General features: G+C 44.5%; 1 protein-coding gene across 2 annotated transcripts in view; it reads left to right on the forward strand.

Moving 5' to 3' along the window:
• The window catches only part of KDSR (3-ketodihydrosphingosine reductase), a 63,761-nt gene that overhangs the window by 19,174 nt on the left and 25,824 nt on the right, over positions 1-18,763 (forward strand). For both annotated transcript variants that reach the window (XM_077135306.1, XM_077135305.1), the window contains exons 4-7: positions 3,216-3,281; positions 3,471-3,566; positions 10,506-10,697; positions 15,692-15,775. In XM_077135306.1, coding sequence (XP_076991421.1) covers positions 3,216-3,281; positions 3,471-3,566; positions 10,506-10,697; positions 15,692-15,775 — 438 coding nt within the window. The remainder of the gene's footprint in view (positions 1-3,215; positions 3,282-3,470; positions 3,567-10,505; positions 10,698-15,691; positions 15,776-18,763) is intronic.

Below are 18,763 nucleotides of genomic sequence, written 5' to 3' on the forward strand. Positions count from 1 at the left end.
CACTGTATTGGTTTGTTTAATTGGTTACCTGTTCTTGGGTTGTTTCCATTTTTTTTTATTACAGCAACCTGTGCTGCCAGGTAAATTCCTTGTGCACATAGGTGGGCTTTTCTCGAGGACTGTGGTCTCTGTCTGCAACCCCTTCTCTGAAGCCCACAGTCATCGGAAGATTGCTGGCTCAGCAAATCCCCCCCACCCCTATTTTCCTTTTTCCTTAAAATTTCACATTTATTTACAGTAAATGATCTAATACTGCATAAAAAAGGCATCTTTAAAAATTAATCATATGATTCCTATTCTCTTTTTTAAGTAATCTTTTCTGCCTGGTAATATGGGGATAACATCCAAGTTGGGAATATTTCAGCCAAGCACAGCCCCTGTAGTCTGAAATACTCCAGGTTCTCTTTGGAAGGGGATTATCTCCTTTTCTTAGGAATTTAGGTAATTTTGGAAACTTTGTCTTCTGTATTGAGGCAATGGAACTCTTTTGATTTAGTCATTTTACCTCCCATCTTAAGATTTCATTTCTCACATCGTGGCTTATTGGAACTGGAAGGATCCCTGTTTTACTAACTGCCGGTGCTGTCGTTTTACTGGTGGGGCCACTGCAGTCTTCTCAGGTCCTGCTTAGCTACTTAATGAAGAGCCAGATTTAGGACCAGGTTGCCTGAGTACCATCTTGTTTCTTTCCCCAAGCCACACTGCCTTGGGACTCATAACTGTACAGGGGCATGTATGTGTTTGTGTGTATGTGTTTGTGTGTGTGTACTCCCATGCACACTTGCACCAGTCTCCCCACCAGGGTGGTAGCCATTGAGTGACTGAGAAATTAAGAATATTTTTCCACTCCTGGGAATGTAGAACATTCCTCTGTCACAGGTCTAAGCTCTAGATTTGAAAACACTACCAAGAATAGGAATGTTAAAATAGTAGGTTATTGGATGTCCCTATCAGTGCACTTCAATTCTATTTCCTAAGTTTCTATGAAATGTGCACCAAAGTACAGTCAATCCTCATTATTCACAGATTCCACATTTATAAATTCACCTACTTTCAAAATATATTTTAAGCTCAAAATCCATACTCACGATGCTGTCATGGTCATTTGCTGTAACGGATAGAATGGCAGCACATCTGAGTGGCCTGGCATGCATGCCTCCGGCTCGGGTCACACAAGGTGTTGCCTCTGCCTTCCTGTTTCAGCTCTCATGCTAGCAACAGGTGTGCTTTGCCCGATAGCCTTACAGCCATGTTTTCACGTTGGTGATTTTGCTGTTTGAAATGACCCCCAAGTGTAGTGCCAAAGTGCTATCAAGTGGTCCTAAGCACAAGAAGGCTGTGATGTGCTTTACCAGAAGATGTGTTAGATGAACTTTGTTCAGGCACGAATTATAATGCTGTTGACTGCAAGTTCAGTGTTGGTGAATCAACTATATATGTGTGTGTGTGTGTGTGTGTGTGTGTCTTTAAAGAGGCACACATGTAAAACAAGGTTACGCATTGATTGGTTGAGGAAAATGCTGTGATCCGAGGCTTGTAGGAACCTAACCCTGTATTTCTCCCAGGGCAGTTCTATATATGTTAATTTCTTTTGGCAGCAACCTTTTAAAGCACATCATTACTGTGAAAAACAAGAATAGTGCATTTAAATTTAATAGTGCACTTACAAATTTTTCCGTTTTCTCTTTTCAAAGACTAAATGGAACTGTTCTCTATGGTAAGCCCAGTCCAAGCCCTTTCCTGTTATTAGTCTGTGATGGGAACCCCAAGTGCTACCTGGGTTTGTACTGGGGGGTTTGAACCACTTGTCTAGAGTATCTGCAGGTGGCCTGGGTAGTCCCAGAATCAGAGACTTTAAAACAACCCCAGAGTGGTGGCTCAGTGATAGAATGCTCACCTTCCATGCGGGAGACCCTGGTTCAATTCCCAGACCATGCACCCCAAAACCAAAAAAAAGTTCAACCCTTGTCCGGGTCTGGAGATGTCCTGTGAACCACTTGTGCTGTCACTGGGCTTAGCATCTGAGTCTTGTCCTGAACTCAGGTGACTTCTGGGAGAGTAGGTATTGTTTGTTACCTATTTGTTCCACCTATGGTTATCGTCACTCAGTAGGGCATACGGAGTTTTCCATAACCCTCTTTTAAATTTTTTAGGTCTCTTTTAATTGTGGGTAAAATATGTATAACATAGAATTTGCCATTTTAACCATTTTAAGTGTATAATTCAGTGACATTAATCACATTTACAATGTTGTGTTGCCATCACACCATCTGTTACTGAATTCTTTTCCTCACCCCAAACAGAAACTCTGTCCATTGAGTAATAAGTCCCTGTTTCCCCTTCCCCCAGTCCCTAATAACCTCTAATCTAATTTACCTGTCCTTGGTATCTCATATATGTGAACTCCTACAACAGGTGTTCTTTTCTGTCTGGTTTATTTCATTAGTACAATGTTTTCAAGATCCATCCATGTATGCATGTATGCATGGATGGAGGCATGAGAACTTTACTCCTTTTTATGACAGAATAATATCCCACTACCACACACTCACACACACACACACACACACACACACACACACATACACACACTGCATTTTGTTTATCCATTCATGTGTTCATGGGCACTTGGGTTCTTTCCATCTTTTGATTCCTATGAATAGTGCGCTATGAACACTGGTTTGCAAGTATCCATTTGGGTCCCCATTTTCAATTCTTTGCGGTATATATCTAGGAGTGGAGTTTCTGGGTTTGTGGTAATTCTATAATTAACTTTTTGAATAACTGCTGAACTGTTTTCCATAATGGTTGCACCATTTGACATGCCTGCCAGTAATTCATGAGTGTCCTATTTCTCCACATTCTCACCAACACTTGTAATTTTTCATTTTTTTTTTTATTATATCCCTATGCAGTCCACCCCTCCCGGCTACAGGCAACCTTTGAAGTGTTTCCTGTTGTTATAGATTAGTGGCATTTCAAAATGAATATTTTTACATTTCTTAAAGCACTCTGTTGAATTTGCTTAACTGCAAAAACTTCCGAGAAAATTAGTTTATACTAAGTTGCATTGTCAGCAGATTTCAAACGCTATAAATCTGTATGTTCAAAATTAGAATTCCTATCTGCTGGAAAATAATTATTTTTAATTTAAAAAGTTCTTTAAAATGGTTTTAGATACCTGCATATCTTTGATCTTTTTTTATTGTTCACAGGTGGTGCTTTGTATATCAGTTGATTTATCACAGGATTATAACCATGTAGAGAATGTCATAAAACAAGTAAGAGGTTGGGCTAATTGGAATTAATTCATTTGTATTTTGATTGGTTCTTAACATTTTGCTGTATGGCTTGGAATTGGTAAATGTTCCAAATAGATTTAACGGTTTCGTAGATTTTATTTAATAGCATTGATTTTCCACTGTCATTTCTCTTCTCTTTCTTAATCTCTGATCTAATAAATTTTCTAGGCGCAGGAGAAACTGGGTCCAGTGGATATGCTTGTAAACTGCGCAGGAATGTCATTTTCAGGAAAATTTGAAGATCTTGAAGTTAGCAGTTTTGAAGTAAGTAAAAATGTGTGCTCAGCTAAGGTGGCCCATACACTAAAAATAGAATGATGCCTTGTGGAGAGGGTTTGGGATGGAGAAGCTGAAATGCTGTCAGGTGTTAATAGGAGCTTTCGAAAACTAGGGGAGGGCTGATAAGGCCCACAGCCATCAGCCTTGAGTTGAGGTACCTCTCTGAGCCCCACTTTGTCGTGTCAAATATCAGTGTTGTTATCAGTGAAAGACCTGAAAAAGTTGACAAGCAGACTCTAGGATTTTCATATCAAGGAAAAAAGATACTGCATCTTATTTAGGTTTTTATTTTTCTTATTTACATTTACATTTTTTAAACAGATTTGCCATGGGCTCTCTCTTAAAATCATTTCAGCCCAAAAGAAAAGGACATTACACTTGAAATCTTTTTTAAGTGCAAAACATTTTTAGTTGAGTGTGCATCAGCAATCTTTTTGTTAATGTTCTTAGGGCCTTCATCGTAGCCCTGGGTTTTGAACGCGTCACTCTCAAGTTAAATTGCATTCCCTTTGCGTAGGAAAGCAGACTGCTGGCCCTAAGTTTTGATGTCTTGTTTCTGGTAGACCGTGGGGAGACAGGGTTAAGTAAACTCTGCGATTTACTTAAGCAAGTCCACAGAGTCAAGACAAGCAGGGTGGCAGGTTACCTAGAACTTGAATATCTTAAGTCTCCTTGATCAACCAGGTATAAGAGAATTGCCTAGGCCTGTATACCTTTCTCTGTGAGTCAGGGAAGGGAAATTCTGATGTTTACTTCAAGAGCCCAGCAAAGAAAATAGTTATTCTAATAGTCCAGGTGTGAAGTGATGAAGTCAGAGACCTGAAAGGTAGCCAGGAAAGAGAAATAAGAGGATGTGGGTGTGTGTATGTGTGTGTGGGTGTGTGAGTGTGGACCTGTGTGTGTCTTTGTGTATATATATGTGTGTTTGTGTATGTGTGTGCATGTGTGAGTCTGTGTGTTTGTGTACGTGTGTGTATGTGTGTGAGGAAGAGGAGGCAGGGAGAGAGGTCTGCGAGGGGCTGGAGGGGGAGCTACAGAGCTGGGAATTTGGAAGACGGGAGGGTGTGTCGGGGGTGCAGTGGGAGGAATGGGTTGTTTGTTGTGTGTCTGATGAAGTACAGAGATTACTGAATGGGTATTTTGTGTAGGTGTGTCGTTGCGAGCTAGAATCGAAGAAATAGTGTATAATGCCCGGTGAATGCTTGCGGGAGTCTGTGACAGGGAGAAAGTGGGGAGCAGGTGAGATGAAGGAAGATGTAACAACTGCAGCATGTGGAAATATAATAAATACACAATACTAATTTTTTTCAAAAACTCACTTTACTCACGACCTCCAGTCTCCATTCATGCTGCCCTTTCCTTCTCTTTGAAAAATCACTATTTTTCAGCACCAGCAGTATCTTTCCCACACCTGCACCTCCCCTCACCTGCTGCTCATTGTTCTGTCGGCTGCAGCCTGGTGCCGTAGGGAGAGGTGGATTTTGACATTAGATTAAATAAGTTTCAAACCTTAGCTGTAGTGGTCTCAAATCTAACCATTGCCTCGCTGTGTGAGCTCAGGCACATCAGTCTTTTTATTCTGGCCCCGGCTTCCACCACCATAAAATGGCTATGTAGCTCACAGAGCTGGGAGAGTCAGGTCATGTGTATATGCCTAATGCTTAGCTCAGGGTAGTTATTTGATAAACACTCCTTTCCTCCCCTTTGATTTACGTCTCCTACACATAGTTGAGTGAGCCTCTAGTGTGTCGTGCATTGCCTGGGCCCTAGGGATGCAGCGTTAAATAAGGCCTGGACCTGGTGTGCTCGGGTGGACCACGCCGGAGCAAGCAGCTAAAGAGTGTGATTTTAAAGAGTGCAGTAAGCGCTGTGGAGGCTGAGAGCAGGGAGCTCTGTAGGGTAGCGTGGCAGCCAACCAGCCTCTGAGGTGGTGGGCCCTGGAACGAGTGCACAGAGAGCAGGGAAGGCCATCCCTGGTGGGAGGTTCAGCCGCTGCCAGAGCCCCGGGGCAGGCAAGAGCTTGGGGAGTTCAAGTTGTGGACCAGGGGGGCGGAGAGACTGGACCTCCATGAGGTGAGGGGTGCGGGGGCAGGGCCAGATCTGCTGGGACCTTGAAGGCCATGGTGAGGAGCTTGGATTTGGGTCCCACACCTGTGAAAGGGTCTAAGCTAGGCCCGGGAGGGATGCGATCTTGCTTAAGTTTTTAAAGGGTGTCTCTGTGTGCTGCATCAGGGAGACTTAGGACGCGGTCATGGTGGTCACATTGAAAGTGGACGGGGTGCAGGCATGGGAAGCCCCGGGAGTGAGGCTGGGGATGGGCCCAGTGGTGCCTGGATGTTGGAAGTGGCCCGACCCCCAGGAAGAACTCACCTTCTAAAAAAGAGGTCTGCCAGCCCGAAACTCGTCACCGCTTAGTTCAGTGCCAAGGCCTTGCTCAGCAGCTCTTAGCTCTGGACCTCGCGGCCTCTGCTCACATAACTTTCTGCTCCCACAACCACCCCCACCTGCCACCTGTGTGTAGAGAGCCGCTTTCCGGGTTTGGCCTAGTGGACACACTGCAGCCTGCTCTAGAGTTCCCCCCGCCCATCGAGTGAGCCAAGATGGCGCTCACATCCTGCTTCTGCAAATGACGCACACGCCACCAACCCTATCTTCCAATCACCTCTGTATACGTGGCACTAACCTATTGGGTTTGGGCACAGTATATAAGAGGTTACCCGGACGGGGTGGGTGGAGACGACCCACAGGGAGCCGTGCCTGACGGCCGCATAGAGGTTGTTCCCCCGCGGGAAATTTCGCCCGCGCGGAACCTGTAACAGAGAATGCAAGCTTAACTCCAGTAAAGGTCTGTGCTTACAACTGCTACGTGTCTTGGATCTGTGTTTCTCACCAGCGCGGATTTGTCTGCGTCTGTCTCTCTCTCCCTCCTGTTCCCTCCGCCGGCCGGGGACCAGAAGCTGAGCGAGAAGTCGCGGACAAGTCCGCGCTGGTGAGAAACACAGATCCAAGACACGTAGCAGTTGTAAGCACAGACCTTTACTGGAGTTAAGCTTGCATTCTCTGTTACAGGTTCCGCGCGGGCGAAATTTCCCGCGGGGGAACAACCTCTATGCGGCCGTCAGGCACGGCTCCCTGTGGGTCGTCTCCACCCACCCCGTCCGGGTAACCTCTTATATACTGTGCCCAAACCCAATAGGTTAGTGCCACGTATACAGAGGTGATTGGAAGATAGGGTTGGTGGGCGTGTGCGTCATTTGCAGAAGCAGGATGTGAGCGCCATCTTGGCTCACTCGATGGGCGGGGGGAACTCTAGAGCAGGCTGCAGTGTGTCCACTAGGCCAAACCCGGAAAGCGGCTCTCTACACCTGTGCACCATAAACCACTTGCATTATTCTGATTTTATCAAGTCCAGGCCTGTTAGCCCACGTTCAACCACACTGGATGCATTTTCTGAATCCAAAAGTTTGTTTTATTTAAAACCAATTCTGTGTCAGTTACTTTTTCATTGTTTTAATTTTACCGAAGTTCACTTACTCATAACATGCCTTAGACAACTCTTTGCATGGGTGGTCCTTCCTTGGTGGGGGAACTAAGCACATCCTGTGTAGCTAACTCCCCTGGGAGAGGACCCCGGAGACGCGAACCTGGTTGCCTCTGGGCTTTGCCAGGTGCCATTCCCCTTGGCAGGTTTTGCTTGAGTCGGGTCCCTGTAACAAGCCTCTGCCATAGACAGATAGACTCTGCTGCATCCACTGGGTCCCAGCACTCACCCAACTTGGGGCTGGAACCCAGCACGGTTCTCTCAACTTCCTTTCGGGTTTCTCCGTGCTGTGTCTTCTCTCACTCTGGACATTAATGAGGGTTGTTTTCAGTGTTCTTTTGCCTTTTCATTATCTGCACTTGATGTGTGCTTCTTCTAAGAGGTTCTGTGTTCCATGTCAGAGGCTCTGCTCAGAGGTCTGGCGGTCCAGGGGACACCCGAGAGCTGGTGGAGCACCCTGTGCCCGGGGAGAGCTGTGAAAACGGGGGCCCTGCTGTGGGGCGGGTGTTGCAGCTGGTTCTCTGGTGGAGTCTTCCCTGCCAACATCTGCAGGCTTTTCCTGTGGGCTGGTCAGAGCCCCAGAGAAGCGTCTTCCAGTTTCCTGCCTGGGGAACATCCGCTTGTCTGCAGTCGCAGGGGTTAAAGCCAGGAAGAGTCGCTGTCTGCGTGTCGTGACGCTGTGTCTGGTCCGCCTTCATCTCACACTGAGGTTGGATTTACTCTCCCCAGGAGTTAAGCTGCCCTGTCTGTCTGTCCGGGCTGGAGAGGGGCACAGCTCTCCTCTGGGGAGAGGACAAAGGCATCCGGACCTGGCTGCTTTGGTTTTTTTTTCCTTTCACATTTTAAAAAATTGAGGTGACATTCATGTAACATAAAATTAACCATTTTAAAGTGAACAATTTAAGACCATTTAGTACATCCACATTGTGGTGCAGCCACCAGCTCTTGTTCCCAAACATTTTCACCATCCCCAGAGAAACCCTGTTCCCCTTAAACAGAAACTCCCTATTCCCCCTCCTCCCCGCCCCTGACAGCCGCCAATCTGCATCTGCATAAATCTCTGGATTTATCTATTTTGGACATATCACATAAATGCAGTCATACAATATGTGGCCTTTTGTGTTGGGCTTCTTTTACCCTACCTGATGCCATCAAGTTTCATCCACATTGTAGCAGGCACCAGAAGTTCATTCCTTTTTAAGGCTGAAGGATATTCCCCTGTATGTATAGAGCACATTTTGTTTATCCATTCGTCCTTCCATGGGCATCAGAGCCATTTCCACGTGCATATTTGAGTCCTTGTTTCCAGTTCTTTGGGGTGTAATCACCTAGGAGTGTGATGCCGGATCAATTGGTAATTCTAGTTTGACTTTTTGACTCTGATTGCCTTTTTTGGAGGGGTGCCAGGTCCAAGAATCAAACCCTGGTCTCCTGCATGAAAGGCGAGCATTCTAGTACTGAACCACTCGTGCACTCCCCATTTTTTGAGCTTTCAATTGACCTTCCCATTGCTTAGCCTCCCGAGGCTCCCAGTGCTGGCTGAGCTTCTGGGATGTCTGGGGGGCCTTCCTGCTTTTTAGTATCTCCACTTCCAGCTTAGTACTCAGCCTTCTGTGCTCTGCTAAGTTAAGGACCATGCCTCATTCTCTTCTTCAACTTCCAAAATGTTATTGCTGTCATTTTCTTTCTTAATTATTTGTTCTTGTGGGTTCTTCCTTTAAAAAAATCTTTCTTCTAAGATTTCTAAGGTCAGTGGGATTTCTAAAGCACGCTGAGGTGGACACATGGATTCAGAGTGCCACTTTTTCCCATATACTTTTTGAGAATGTTTCTATTATCACAACAATGTAATGATATTAAAGAATATTTTGAGAAACACGGAATCCTACTGTCCAAACATAATCGTGCACAATTTCCATATTCCTTGACTTTGGATCTGTGCACATGCAATTTTGTTTATTTAAAATAGTTACAATCACATTGTAAAGAGTGCCTACCTTGTGCCTTCTTTTTTTTTTTAAATGTATTGCATAAATATTTTCCCCTGTTACTCTGGTTTTTCTAGACATCATTTTTAATAGTTGCATTATGTTCTATTGTGTTGACATAATCATGATTGACTTGACGTTCCCCAGGTAAACGGTTTGTTTTTTGTGATTATAGATTTAATATTTTTACAAGACTTTTAATATAGAAACCTTTTTATGCATGTATTCTTAAATTTTGAGGTTGTGAAGGGTCCCCAGGAAAAGGACTAAGTGTACCCATAAGTACTTATAAACACTTTCCCACCAGAACATAGGAGCTGGCACCAATTGAGTGCTTACTGTGTTGGCACTTGATGTGGATTTTTTCTTTTACTCCTTGCAGCACCCCTCTGAGGCAATGTCTTTTCCCTCCCTTTCAGCTGAGGAGATGAGCAGTGTCTTGAGTAGCCTACCTATGCTCAGATCCCTTGTAACTGGTGGAGCCAAGGCTTGTAACCACAATCCCGGCTACTGATCACCATCCTTCCTAGTCTCCTTGAGCTCCTCCATTAGCATAGGACCTACAGGGCTGCAAATAATAGGAAGCTCTTTCCAAAAACCGCCTATCAAAAAGCATCACGTACAACCTGCAGTGCACTTGTTAAAGGCGGCTGAGCTTCCCGGAGTTGTTAGACCACATCACCACACACCCGGAAGCTTAAGACAGCAGACCTGTGTTCTCTCATGGTTGTGGAGGCCAGAAATCCTGAATCAAGGCGTGGCAGGGCCACATTTCCTCCCCCAAGTTTCCGGGAGACCCTCCCAGGCCTCTTCCCACATCTGGTGGCTCTGGGCTCCTTGGCTTGTGGCAGTCTCACTCCAGTCTTGGCCTCTGTCCTCTTAGGCCGTCTTCCCTGTGTGTCTGTCCTGCTGAGTCCCATGTGTCTCTTTCCTCTCTTCCTATGAGAATTCCAGTCATTGGGTTGAGGGTTCACCCCAACCCAGGATGACTTCCTCTTGGTCCTTAACCATTTGCATCTGTAGAGCCCCTATTTCCAAATAAGGCCCCATTTGAGGTTCCAGGCGGATGTGAATTTTTTGAGGACACTATTCAACCCACCCCATAAGGACAAGACTAATTTTGACCAATTTTTGGCAAACATGTAACTGTCATTGTGTGAGAATCAGGTCAGTGCAGGACTAGATCGAAACAGGCATCAGATGATAGATCCTGAGCACCATGTCTCATTTACAGGGTCCTTTAAGCATGTGTTCATGCAGCAGATCTGTTGAGCTCCCAAATCAGTTGGGTTTCCATTGAAGAACTTGAATCTGGAACAGAGACAAAATTGTCTCCCAGCACCTGGCGGCTGTTGGCCCTATTGACCTTTCCTGTGGCCTCTCTGTTCCCTGCAGAGATTGATGAGCATCAACTACCTGGGCAGCGTGTACCCCAGCCGTGCTGTGATCACCACCATGAAGGAGCGCAGGGTGGGCAGGATTGTGTTCGTGTCCTCCCAGGCAGGACAGGTGGGACTGTTCGGTTTCACGGCCTACTGTCCATCCAAGTTTGCCTTACGGGGGTTGGCCGAAGCTCTGCAGATGGAGGTAAATGTTGTATTCATTCATGTTGTATTGATCCCTCCCTGCTCATCTGAAGATGTTCCCTTTTAACTTGTAGCTCTCTTACCCATGCTGGTTGTATTAGATTAGAGAGGTGTAGATTTGACATAACTGAAAGAGAATTGGCTCAACCCCTGAGATTTGAAATTAACACTTTTTGTTGCATAAAGATTACAGTTAGGAGGGGAGTCAAATGGCTATAGGTTTTTTACTTGCTTAATTTAATACACAAAGCACTACTGAAATCTTCACAAAATTATTGATCTAATTCTGTATAACAATGCATAAGGGTGACCAGATATTTTATTCCATCGACATTTCTCTCCAGCAAAAAGATTATCCTTGATGACTGAACAGTAAAATTAGCATGTGTTGGAAGGAAGAGTTTAATCAGCCACTGTCTTGCTCTTGGGTTTTAGACAAGTCATCTAACTTGGTCTCAGCCCTCTCATCTGTAAACTGAGAACACTGGACCAAAAGAGAAAAGCCTGTTCATTCTTCTCAACCATTTATTTTAGTATTTTAAGGAACTACTGATGAAACTGGATGCTATTTGTTATCACAGTTCATAGTATATTTTGCGGAAGAGGGGGTAGTTGGGATTAGTGTTTGTCACGATGTGGAAAACCTGATGCCTCGGCTGTGAGACATAGACTTCTGCATTGTTGTCAGCTGGGGATGCTTAGGTGGCCTCACATGCATCTAAACAGAATCATGTGTGAAAAAGGCAAGGTAGAATTCTTGCTACTGTGCTTCCTTATGATGTTAAAAGCCCAGAAGAAAATGTTGGTGTCTCTAACTCTCTTGTACCAAGAGTGTGCTTTAGGGAATCTTGTGTAATGGTTTATCATAAAATCATTAAAGGCCAGATAGAAAGTATTTTAGACTTTCAGGGGGATCTGGGGTTTGTTGCTACTCAACTCTGCTGTGGTAACAGGAAAGCAGCTAATGGACGGTCTGTAAATGAATACATATATAAATACATAAATAAATATATGTGGCTGTGTGCCAGTACAACTTATTTATAAGAACAGGAGGAGGCCAGATTTGGCTCACAGGTCATAGCTTGCTGACCCCTGATTTAGCAGATCCCCATCTTGCTGGCGTGTGCCAGGGCTCCACACTGCTGAGATACTGGAAGAACATTCCAGAGCAGATGAGTTGTCCAGTCAGTGGCAGTCCTGATGTGGCAGTGCAGCCATTTCTATCGTGGTATGCTCAGACCAAAGGGCACATCCACAAATTTTGTTTTCATCCACTTTCTTAGTCTCTGCCTTAATCAGTAATAGGTTATTATAGATAATAGATAATATACTTAGCTGTGAAATTTCAAACAAGAATAGTGGTTTTTCCATGGCAGTTTTTACTTTGAAAAGTCCCATTGTGAAAAACCGTCTTGTTTTTATGGTAATTTTATAATGACTTTTTATAATAATTTTGTGAACTATGTGAGACAGATATGCTACCTTATAGTTAAACAAACTGAGATTTCAATAAATTAAGGTCAGCTCAAATTCGCATAGTTCCTCTGTGACGGAAGTTAAGGACAAAGCTCTCCTGTGCTCTGGCTCCACTCCTGCGTCTCTTTTGAAACTGGTGATATCTATGCAATTCAGGTTGAGAAGTTGCCAGAATCATTTTGCAAGTAGCTCCAGCCCTTTACTCAGGTCTTAGAGACCAAGTAGGTAAAAGGATATTTTTGGAAATGAACAATCTACCCGAGGACTTTTGTCCCTAAGTCTTGTCATGCAGAGTTATGTCAGGATTCTATGAATTTAAGGCAAAGTTTATAATCTGGGTGGCCTGATTTTACTTCAGGTAGGTCAGAGATGTTAATAAGGAAGAGGAAAAGACCAAGTGAGTTTGCTAGTGTGGACAGAGTTCCCTGCAGCCTTCTGTGAAAAAGTGAGAATCTCAATGATGCAAGTAGCTGACCTGGACTTGCCAGCCTTTTTGAATTCTGTCCATATTTGGATTCTATTAAAAATGTCCACGCTTCAAAAACTAAACTAAAAAAAAAAATCCTGCGAAAAATAGGTTTTAGGGGAAGTATATTCAACAGTCTTAATCCTGTTAAGACAATAGTTGTTTGCCCATTTCAAAGTGCACATCGAAAGAATAATTTTTTTGTGTGAACTTACAGTATTATGTTTTTGAAACCTGGATCATTCAGTCTGTTTTGTCAAGTTGCTTATGTTTCTGCAAATGAAACCTTTTAGAGCTGCTCAAACTCTAAGTACTTTTGATAATCCTTTTTGGTGCAATTGACTTTTAAGTCTTCCTGTCCCTTCTCCCCTCACACTAAAGTAAGATCCTAGAGATTTTTTAATGATCAATGAGTAATTTTGAAAGACTGCTTTGCTGGCAGTTTTTTTTTTTTCCCTTAACCTAGTCTCTTAGGTACAAATTAATCTTTTAAAGATTCTAATAGTTAATCTCTGTGGAAAGCATATTCTTGAGTTAAGGTATAGCCAATGGTGTGGTTGCAGAAACCAAGCAAAAGAAAACAAGGTGTGTTCTCCACTCTACTTTGCCTTTTCCACTCTGTCCCACCTCTGTGGCCACCAGGGTCTGAAAGTGAGCTAAAGCTTGGAGTCTGGAGCTCTGTTTGAACAATATTATCTCTCCAGCCCTCCTGGAAGGAGGAATAACACGTCTTAGGTAGGATTATTTTGATGAGAAATCAGATCTTGACCAACTAGTCATCTAATTGTTTAGTGATGAGGCCAGGCAGAAGGAAGAACATGATAGTGGGATGGGAGGGGGTCCAAGAGTGGCCAGGAGAAGAGAGGGAATCAGTTAGTAGAAATCTGTTTTATAAAGTTTTAGAAAAGATGCTGAGACAGCACTGTCTTCCCAAGAACAAGTGAGACCAAACTAACCTCACTTCCTTTTTTGATAGGTCATGAGAGTAATAGGTTAAAGAAGGGTGCAGTTTGAGTTTAGTGCATTTAGATTTTAGCAAATTATTTGATCAAGAACTTCAGGAGACCATAAGTCCCGTGTGGACAGGGAGTATCTGTTTTATTCATACCCATATCCTTCAGTCTTAGAACAGCACCAGTACGTGGTAGTAATCGAGTAAGTATTTGTTGGGTGACTATATAAAAGGCTGACACCATGGGGACGTCATGATGCAAGTAGCTGACCTGAACTTGCCAGCCTTCTGACACTGGACAGGCAGTGGCAGAAGATGCCAGCAGCTGGGAGGGGGTGGACTGGTTGCCTCTGGGTTCTTCCCGCCTTGACAGTCTCTGGATCCTCCTCATGAGAAAGCTGTTCTGAAAGCCCTGCTTTACCTGCTGGAAGCTCAACAGTCACCTTAGGTCTGAGAAACACTGCTTTGCAGCGCTGTCCTCCACTACCGCATGTACCTCGGTCCTTCCTTACTGCGAGGAGGAGGCTGCTGTGCAGCCGGGAGACAGCCTTGGCTGAGCAGTCACTTCAGTCTGCACCTGTGCTGTCAGAGGACCACTTCATGGCTTTTTTTGTGCTGCTTTTTTTCTGGTTCATATACCCCAGAGGGCAAGACTGGGGGGAAAGGTTTCCCTAAATCTCTAACAGCCAGTGGAAGAAGTGCTTGTTCATCAGCCTCACTGCCTGGGCCAGATCCAGGCCTGGGTGTGAGCAGAGCTGGGCCTTGAAGCTGTGTGCTCTGCCGACGGTGAGTGAGATGCGCGAGCTGCCCTGCAACAGAACACACGTCTCCCTTTAGCCTTTGCGCTTTCCGGGTGGCTGGGCAGGGGCTTCTGCTTGCATGCTTCCCTGGGCCCTTGCAACTCCTCCCCGGGCCTCCAAACTGTGCTTTACAGAGGGATCTAGGGAGGGAAAGGCAGGACCCAGGGATACTTGCCAAGGCTGTTGCATTTAGGAATCGGTATTATCAGGTTTCAGGCTAAGGCACTCTCCTAAAGATAAGCAGGGCTGACCTTACCATCAGCTGCCTCTCCGCTTCCAGCTTGCTGAGGCATTTTCTTGGGGACTAAAATTGTTAACAGCAAATAAAAATCACAGCGAAGACATTTCTATGGTGTGAACTATTGCCCTCAGAGATGTGCAGAAGCAGGTGGGGGGCTGCTGCCGAGCTGGGTCTCTGAGGGTATCCTGGCAGGGCAGCGGGGCCATTGCTGGGATCAGTGGGGGAGTTACCTGCGGATGGTGGTAGTGAGGCAAATGTGCAGAAGAACCTGTGTCTGGAATCAGAGGGGCGAGATGGGGTTTCGGATGGGGCGAGGACACTCTGGGGAGAAGCTGGGGAAGGAGCTGTTCAGGGGGAAGAGGCTTGGTTGCTCTGACGTGGGGTTCCCAGCAGTGGGGGAGTGATGCTGGTTGGTTCTGTGCGGGAGGAAGTGACTCTGGGCCTGATGGGCAGGGGCTGGGCTTGTGGGGTTCTTTCGATGTGCAGACTCCTAGGGGGTGGGTAGAATTCTGGGCCTGGCTTCGGTGGCCCAGAAAGGGCCCAGGGGTCAGGATGTTCATGATCCCAACATATTTTGTAGACGAAATCCACCTAACCAGAGTATCAGAAGCAGCCTTGAAGGGAGAGCGAATTCGCGGTGTGGTGGATGGACAGGCTGTCCTTCATTGCCTTGCAGACAGCTCTCAAGTGGTGTGCATGGGTGGGGAGGAGGAGGGGGCTGTCGGTTTGTTTTTCTTTTTAGCACTGTCTGGTATCCTCATCGGACAGCTTTGAGGTGGGTCTCTGCCTGGTCAGGGGGAGCGGAAGAACCTTGGAAGAAGTGATTTTGCTGTTTTCTGAGTGGACGTCAGCCTGAACCCTTGGCATTTGTTCATGGAGAGAAGTTTCCTGATTCAGCCGGTGGTCGCTCTCCCTTGAGAGACTCTCCCAGCCGCCCTGCCCTCCTTATGAGACCGGGGCCGTATCTCAGAACGTGTGAGAACATGTGCTGGTGGCCAGTACTGGTCATGTGGCATGTAAGGTGGTGACTGAAGGTGCAACTGTTTTCTCTGCAATGCAGGTGAAGCCATATAACGTCTACATCACAGTGGCTTACCCACCAGACACAGACACGCCTGGGTTCGCAGAAGAAAACAAAACAAAGGTGAGTGTCCCCTCATGCCTCGTTTTGGGTCTTTAACACTGTTAATCTCTTTTCTGTCCTCCTGTCTTCCCCCTTTCAGCCCCTCAGTTTTCCTCATTGGCAGTGTTGATGGAGTATCCCCTGGGTACAGGCTGTTGAGCTGATATCTGACTACTTTCCTGAGGCTCTCCAAGTAGGCCTGCCTGCCTTTCTCGCTGCTTCTCTCCCATCCAGCCTCTTTTTTTCAAATTATCTTGAATTCTTATTGAAGTAATGCATCACGCAGTTGTAGAAGTCCAACACTTAGCCTTTTCCTCATCCCTCCCTCCTGATTCCTGCTCCCCAGAGGCAGCCATTTATTTTCATAGCTGCTTCCTCATTTCAAACTAGCATGCTTATAGTGCTATTACTTTTTTTAAGATTTAGAAATTATTTATTGACTTCCTACTATGAGAGATAAAGACTCATCTCCACTCCCCACTCGCTATGTACTTCTCCCATCTTTTTTACTAAATCAGATTCAGTACTTATATTAATATTGTAAATATTCATATATAATTCCTTTATTAAATATTATTTAATAAGTTAAAATGTTATTCTAATTAATATAAATAATTACTGTGTGAGCCATGTGATATACTTTAGTGACCTTTCCCTTTGTGCCTTTTCATTTGCTTAGTTCTGGGTAGATCTGTAATGGATTCATTCCCACTTTCAGACAGAACTGAAAGTTTCATTTGATCCATTTATATCCATAAGTATTCTGTAGGTTTCACTCTGTTTCTCCTGGAGTCCCCTCTTCCTGCTCTAGTGTGAGGCTGCTGCTCAACAGTGGTCTTGAGACTCCTCTTTCCCATCTTACTGCAAAATCCCCTCCCCCATTCCTTTGTTGGGTCCCACGTCTTCCTTTTTGGATCACTTGCCTGTTTTGGTGGTGTAATTCTCCACTAACTTAGTGACAAAAGAGGTATAGCAGAAGTCGAATTTTTCTTAGCACTTTTACACCTGAAAATGCCTTTATTTTGCCTTCATTTTTGTTTTTGTTTTTTGCATGGGCATGCAGCAGGAAACAAACCAAGGTCTCCAGCATGGCAGGCAGGAGCCCTGCCACTGAGCCACCATCACACCACCTTCCCTTCATTTTTGATGGATTGTTTTGTTGGTTACAGAAGTCTAGGTTGGAAATGATGTTTCATCGAATTTTTGCAGGCATTTCTCCATTGACTTCTAGCTTCCCAAGTCTCTATAAGCCATCCAGTGCCATTTTGATTTCCAATCCAATAGGACCTATTTTTTGTTTGTGTTTGTAAGTTTTTTATCCTGTTTTATCTTTACCTAATGTATTGTGATGTAAGTCTTTTAATTTACCATGTTAGGCACTAAATTAGCCCTTTCTTCTGTCAACTCAAGAACTTTGGTTCTGGGAAATTTTATATTACTTCTTTGATAATTTCTTTCCATCCAAAGTATTTCAACTGTTAATTCTCTCTGGAGCTTCTGTTGTTCAGATGCTGGACTCTCTGGCCTGAGCCTCTGATCTTTTCTTTTCTTTAATTTTCTCTTTGTCTTTTTGTTCCACTTTCTAGTTTTGTTAACATTATCCTTCCAACTTCTTTGTTGAAATTTTATTTCTGCTGATACATTAAAAAAAATTTAGATCTCGTACTTCTGAATATTTAAAAATATATTTTATAGCTTCCTGCTTTGTTTCGTAGATTTCAAATTTTCTCTTATTTCTAAGACTATTCATTCTGGGCTTTTGGTTTTCGTTTTGATTTTGGGGTTTGTTTGCTTGAGATTTTCTTCCTTTCCCTGCATTGTCTGTTTCTTCTGAGTTTCTTATCTCTGTGGCTGTTTGAGGCTTTCCTCAGACATCTGGTACTCCTTGACTGTCCATATTTAAAAGTGAGGCACTAAAATACCAGTTGCAAAGCTCTGGCTTCTTAAACATTCGCTTTAGTGTAGGGTGATCAGGAGGGCATGTGGCCATTTCATTGGAACTCTCCTCTGCTTACCTTTTCTCAGGCTCAGTTGGTCCTCCTGGGAGTAATCAAGCGTTCTCCGGCCTCAGGGAGTAAGACTGGCTTTCTGTATCATGGGAGCCAAGTAGGGCAGGAGAGCTGGGGAGCTCACCATTCAGTGTGCCAACTTTTACTCTTTTTTTGGTGGGAGTTATGGTCCGGAAATCGAAGCCAGGTTCATTCTACCACTAGTATGCCAACTTTTGATTCGTTTTCCTGTTTTCAGCGAGGTCTTCATATCTGCTTTTTGTAGTAGCTAGTGTCCTAGAATTAAGAGTGTCTGATTTAAACTTCTCCAGAGAGTAAACTGTGACTCTTCTGCTGTTGTGGGGAGAAGAATTGGGAGCCTGATTGCTGCTTTTTAAGGCTGTGTACCAGTGATCCTGCCTTTAGCCCTACCCTGTATTACTGTCATGAGAAGTTAGTGGCTCCTCTCACTTCTGAGTCTTTCCTGGCTTCTGCAGTACAAGTTGGCTTTAGTGCAGGCTCTCCCTTTGCAGGAAAGCCTTCTCCAGTCTTCTGTGCTGTGAACATCTATCTCTTCACTTTGACATGAAAAATTCTGTTGATTTACTTTGTTCACTGTCATTCTTTGCCTCTTCTCTTTTTCCTTTTGGATTTGGATTATTCCTGTACTGTTATTTTAAAAGCGGGAATTCAGAGATAAATGCAGTATTCACTTCATTATGCCAATCAGAATTGTGATACGGATTTTTAGTAACTCCCTTTCTCATCCCTTCCATATGTATTGTGTCTGCTGTGTCCAAGATGCTGTGAATGGGGTGGAGATGAGTAACAAAATGGCCCTGTCCTTTAGGAGTGAGCAGTCTACTGAGGGAGCCAGATATTTAAATAAATGTGTACGGTGCAGGGGAGGTGTGTTTAAAGTGCAGTAGGAACAACAAGCTGAGATAGAGGATTGTGAAGGTATCACGAGGAGACACTTGAAATGAGTATTGATGTTTGAGTGGCAGTCTTCTGGGAACTT

Source organism: Tamandua tetradactyla, chromosome 18 (genome assembly GCF_023851605.1).
Source record: "Tamandua tetradactyla isolate mTamTet1 chromosome 18, mTamTet1.pri, whole genome shotgun sequence".
NCBI classification, from domain to species: Eukaryota; Metazoa; Chordata; class Mammalia; order Pilosa; family Myrmecophagidae; genus Tamandua; species Tamandua tetradactyla.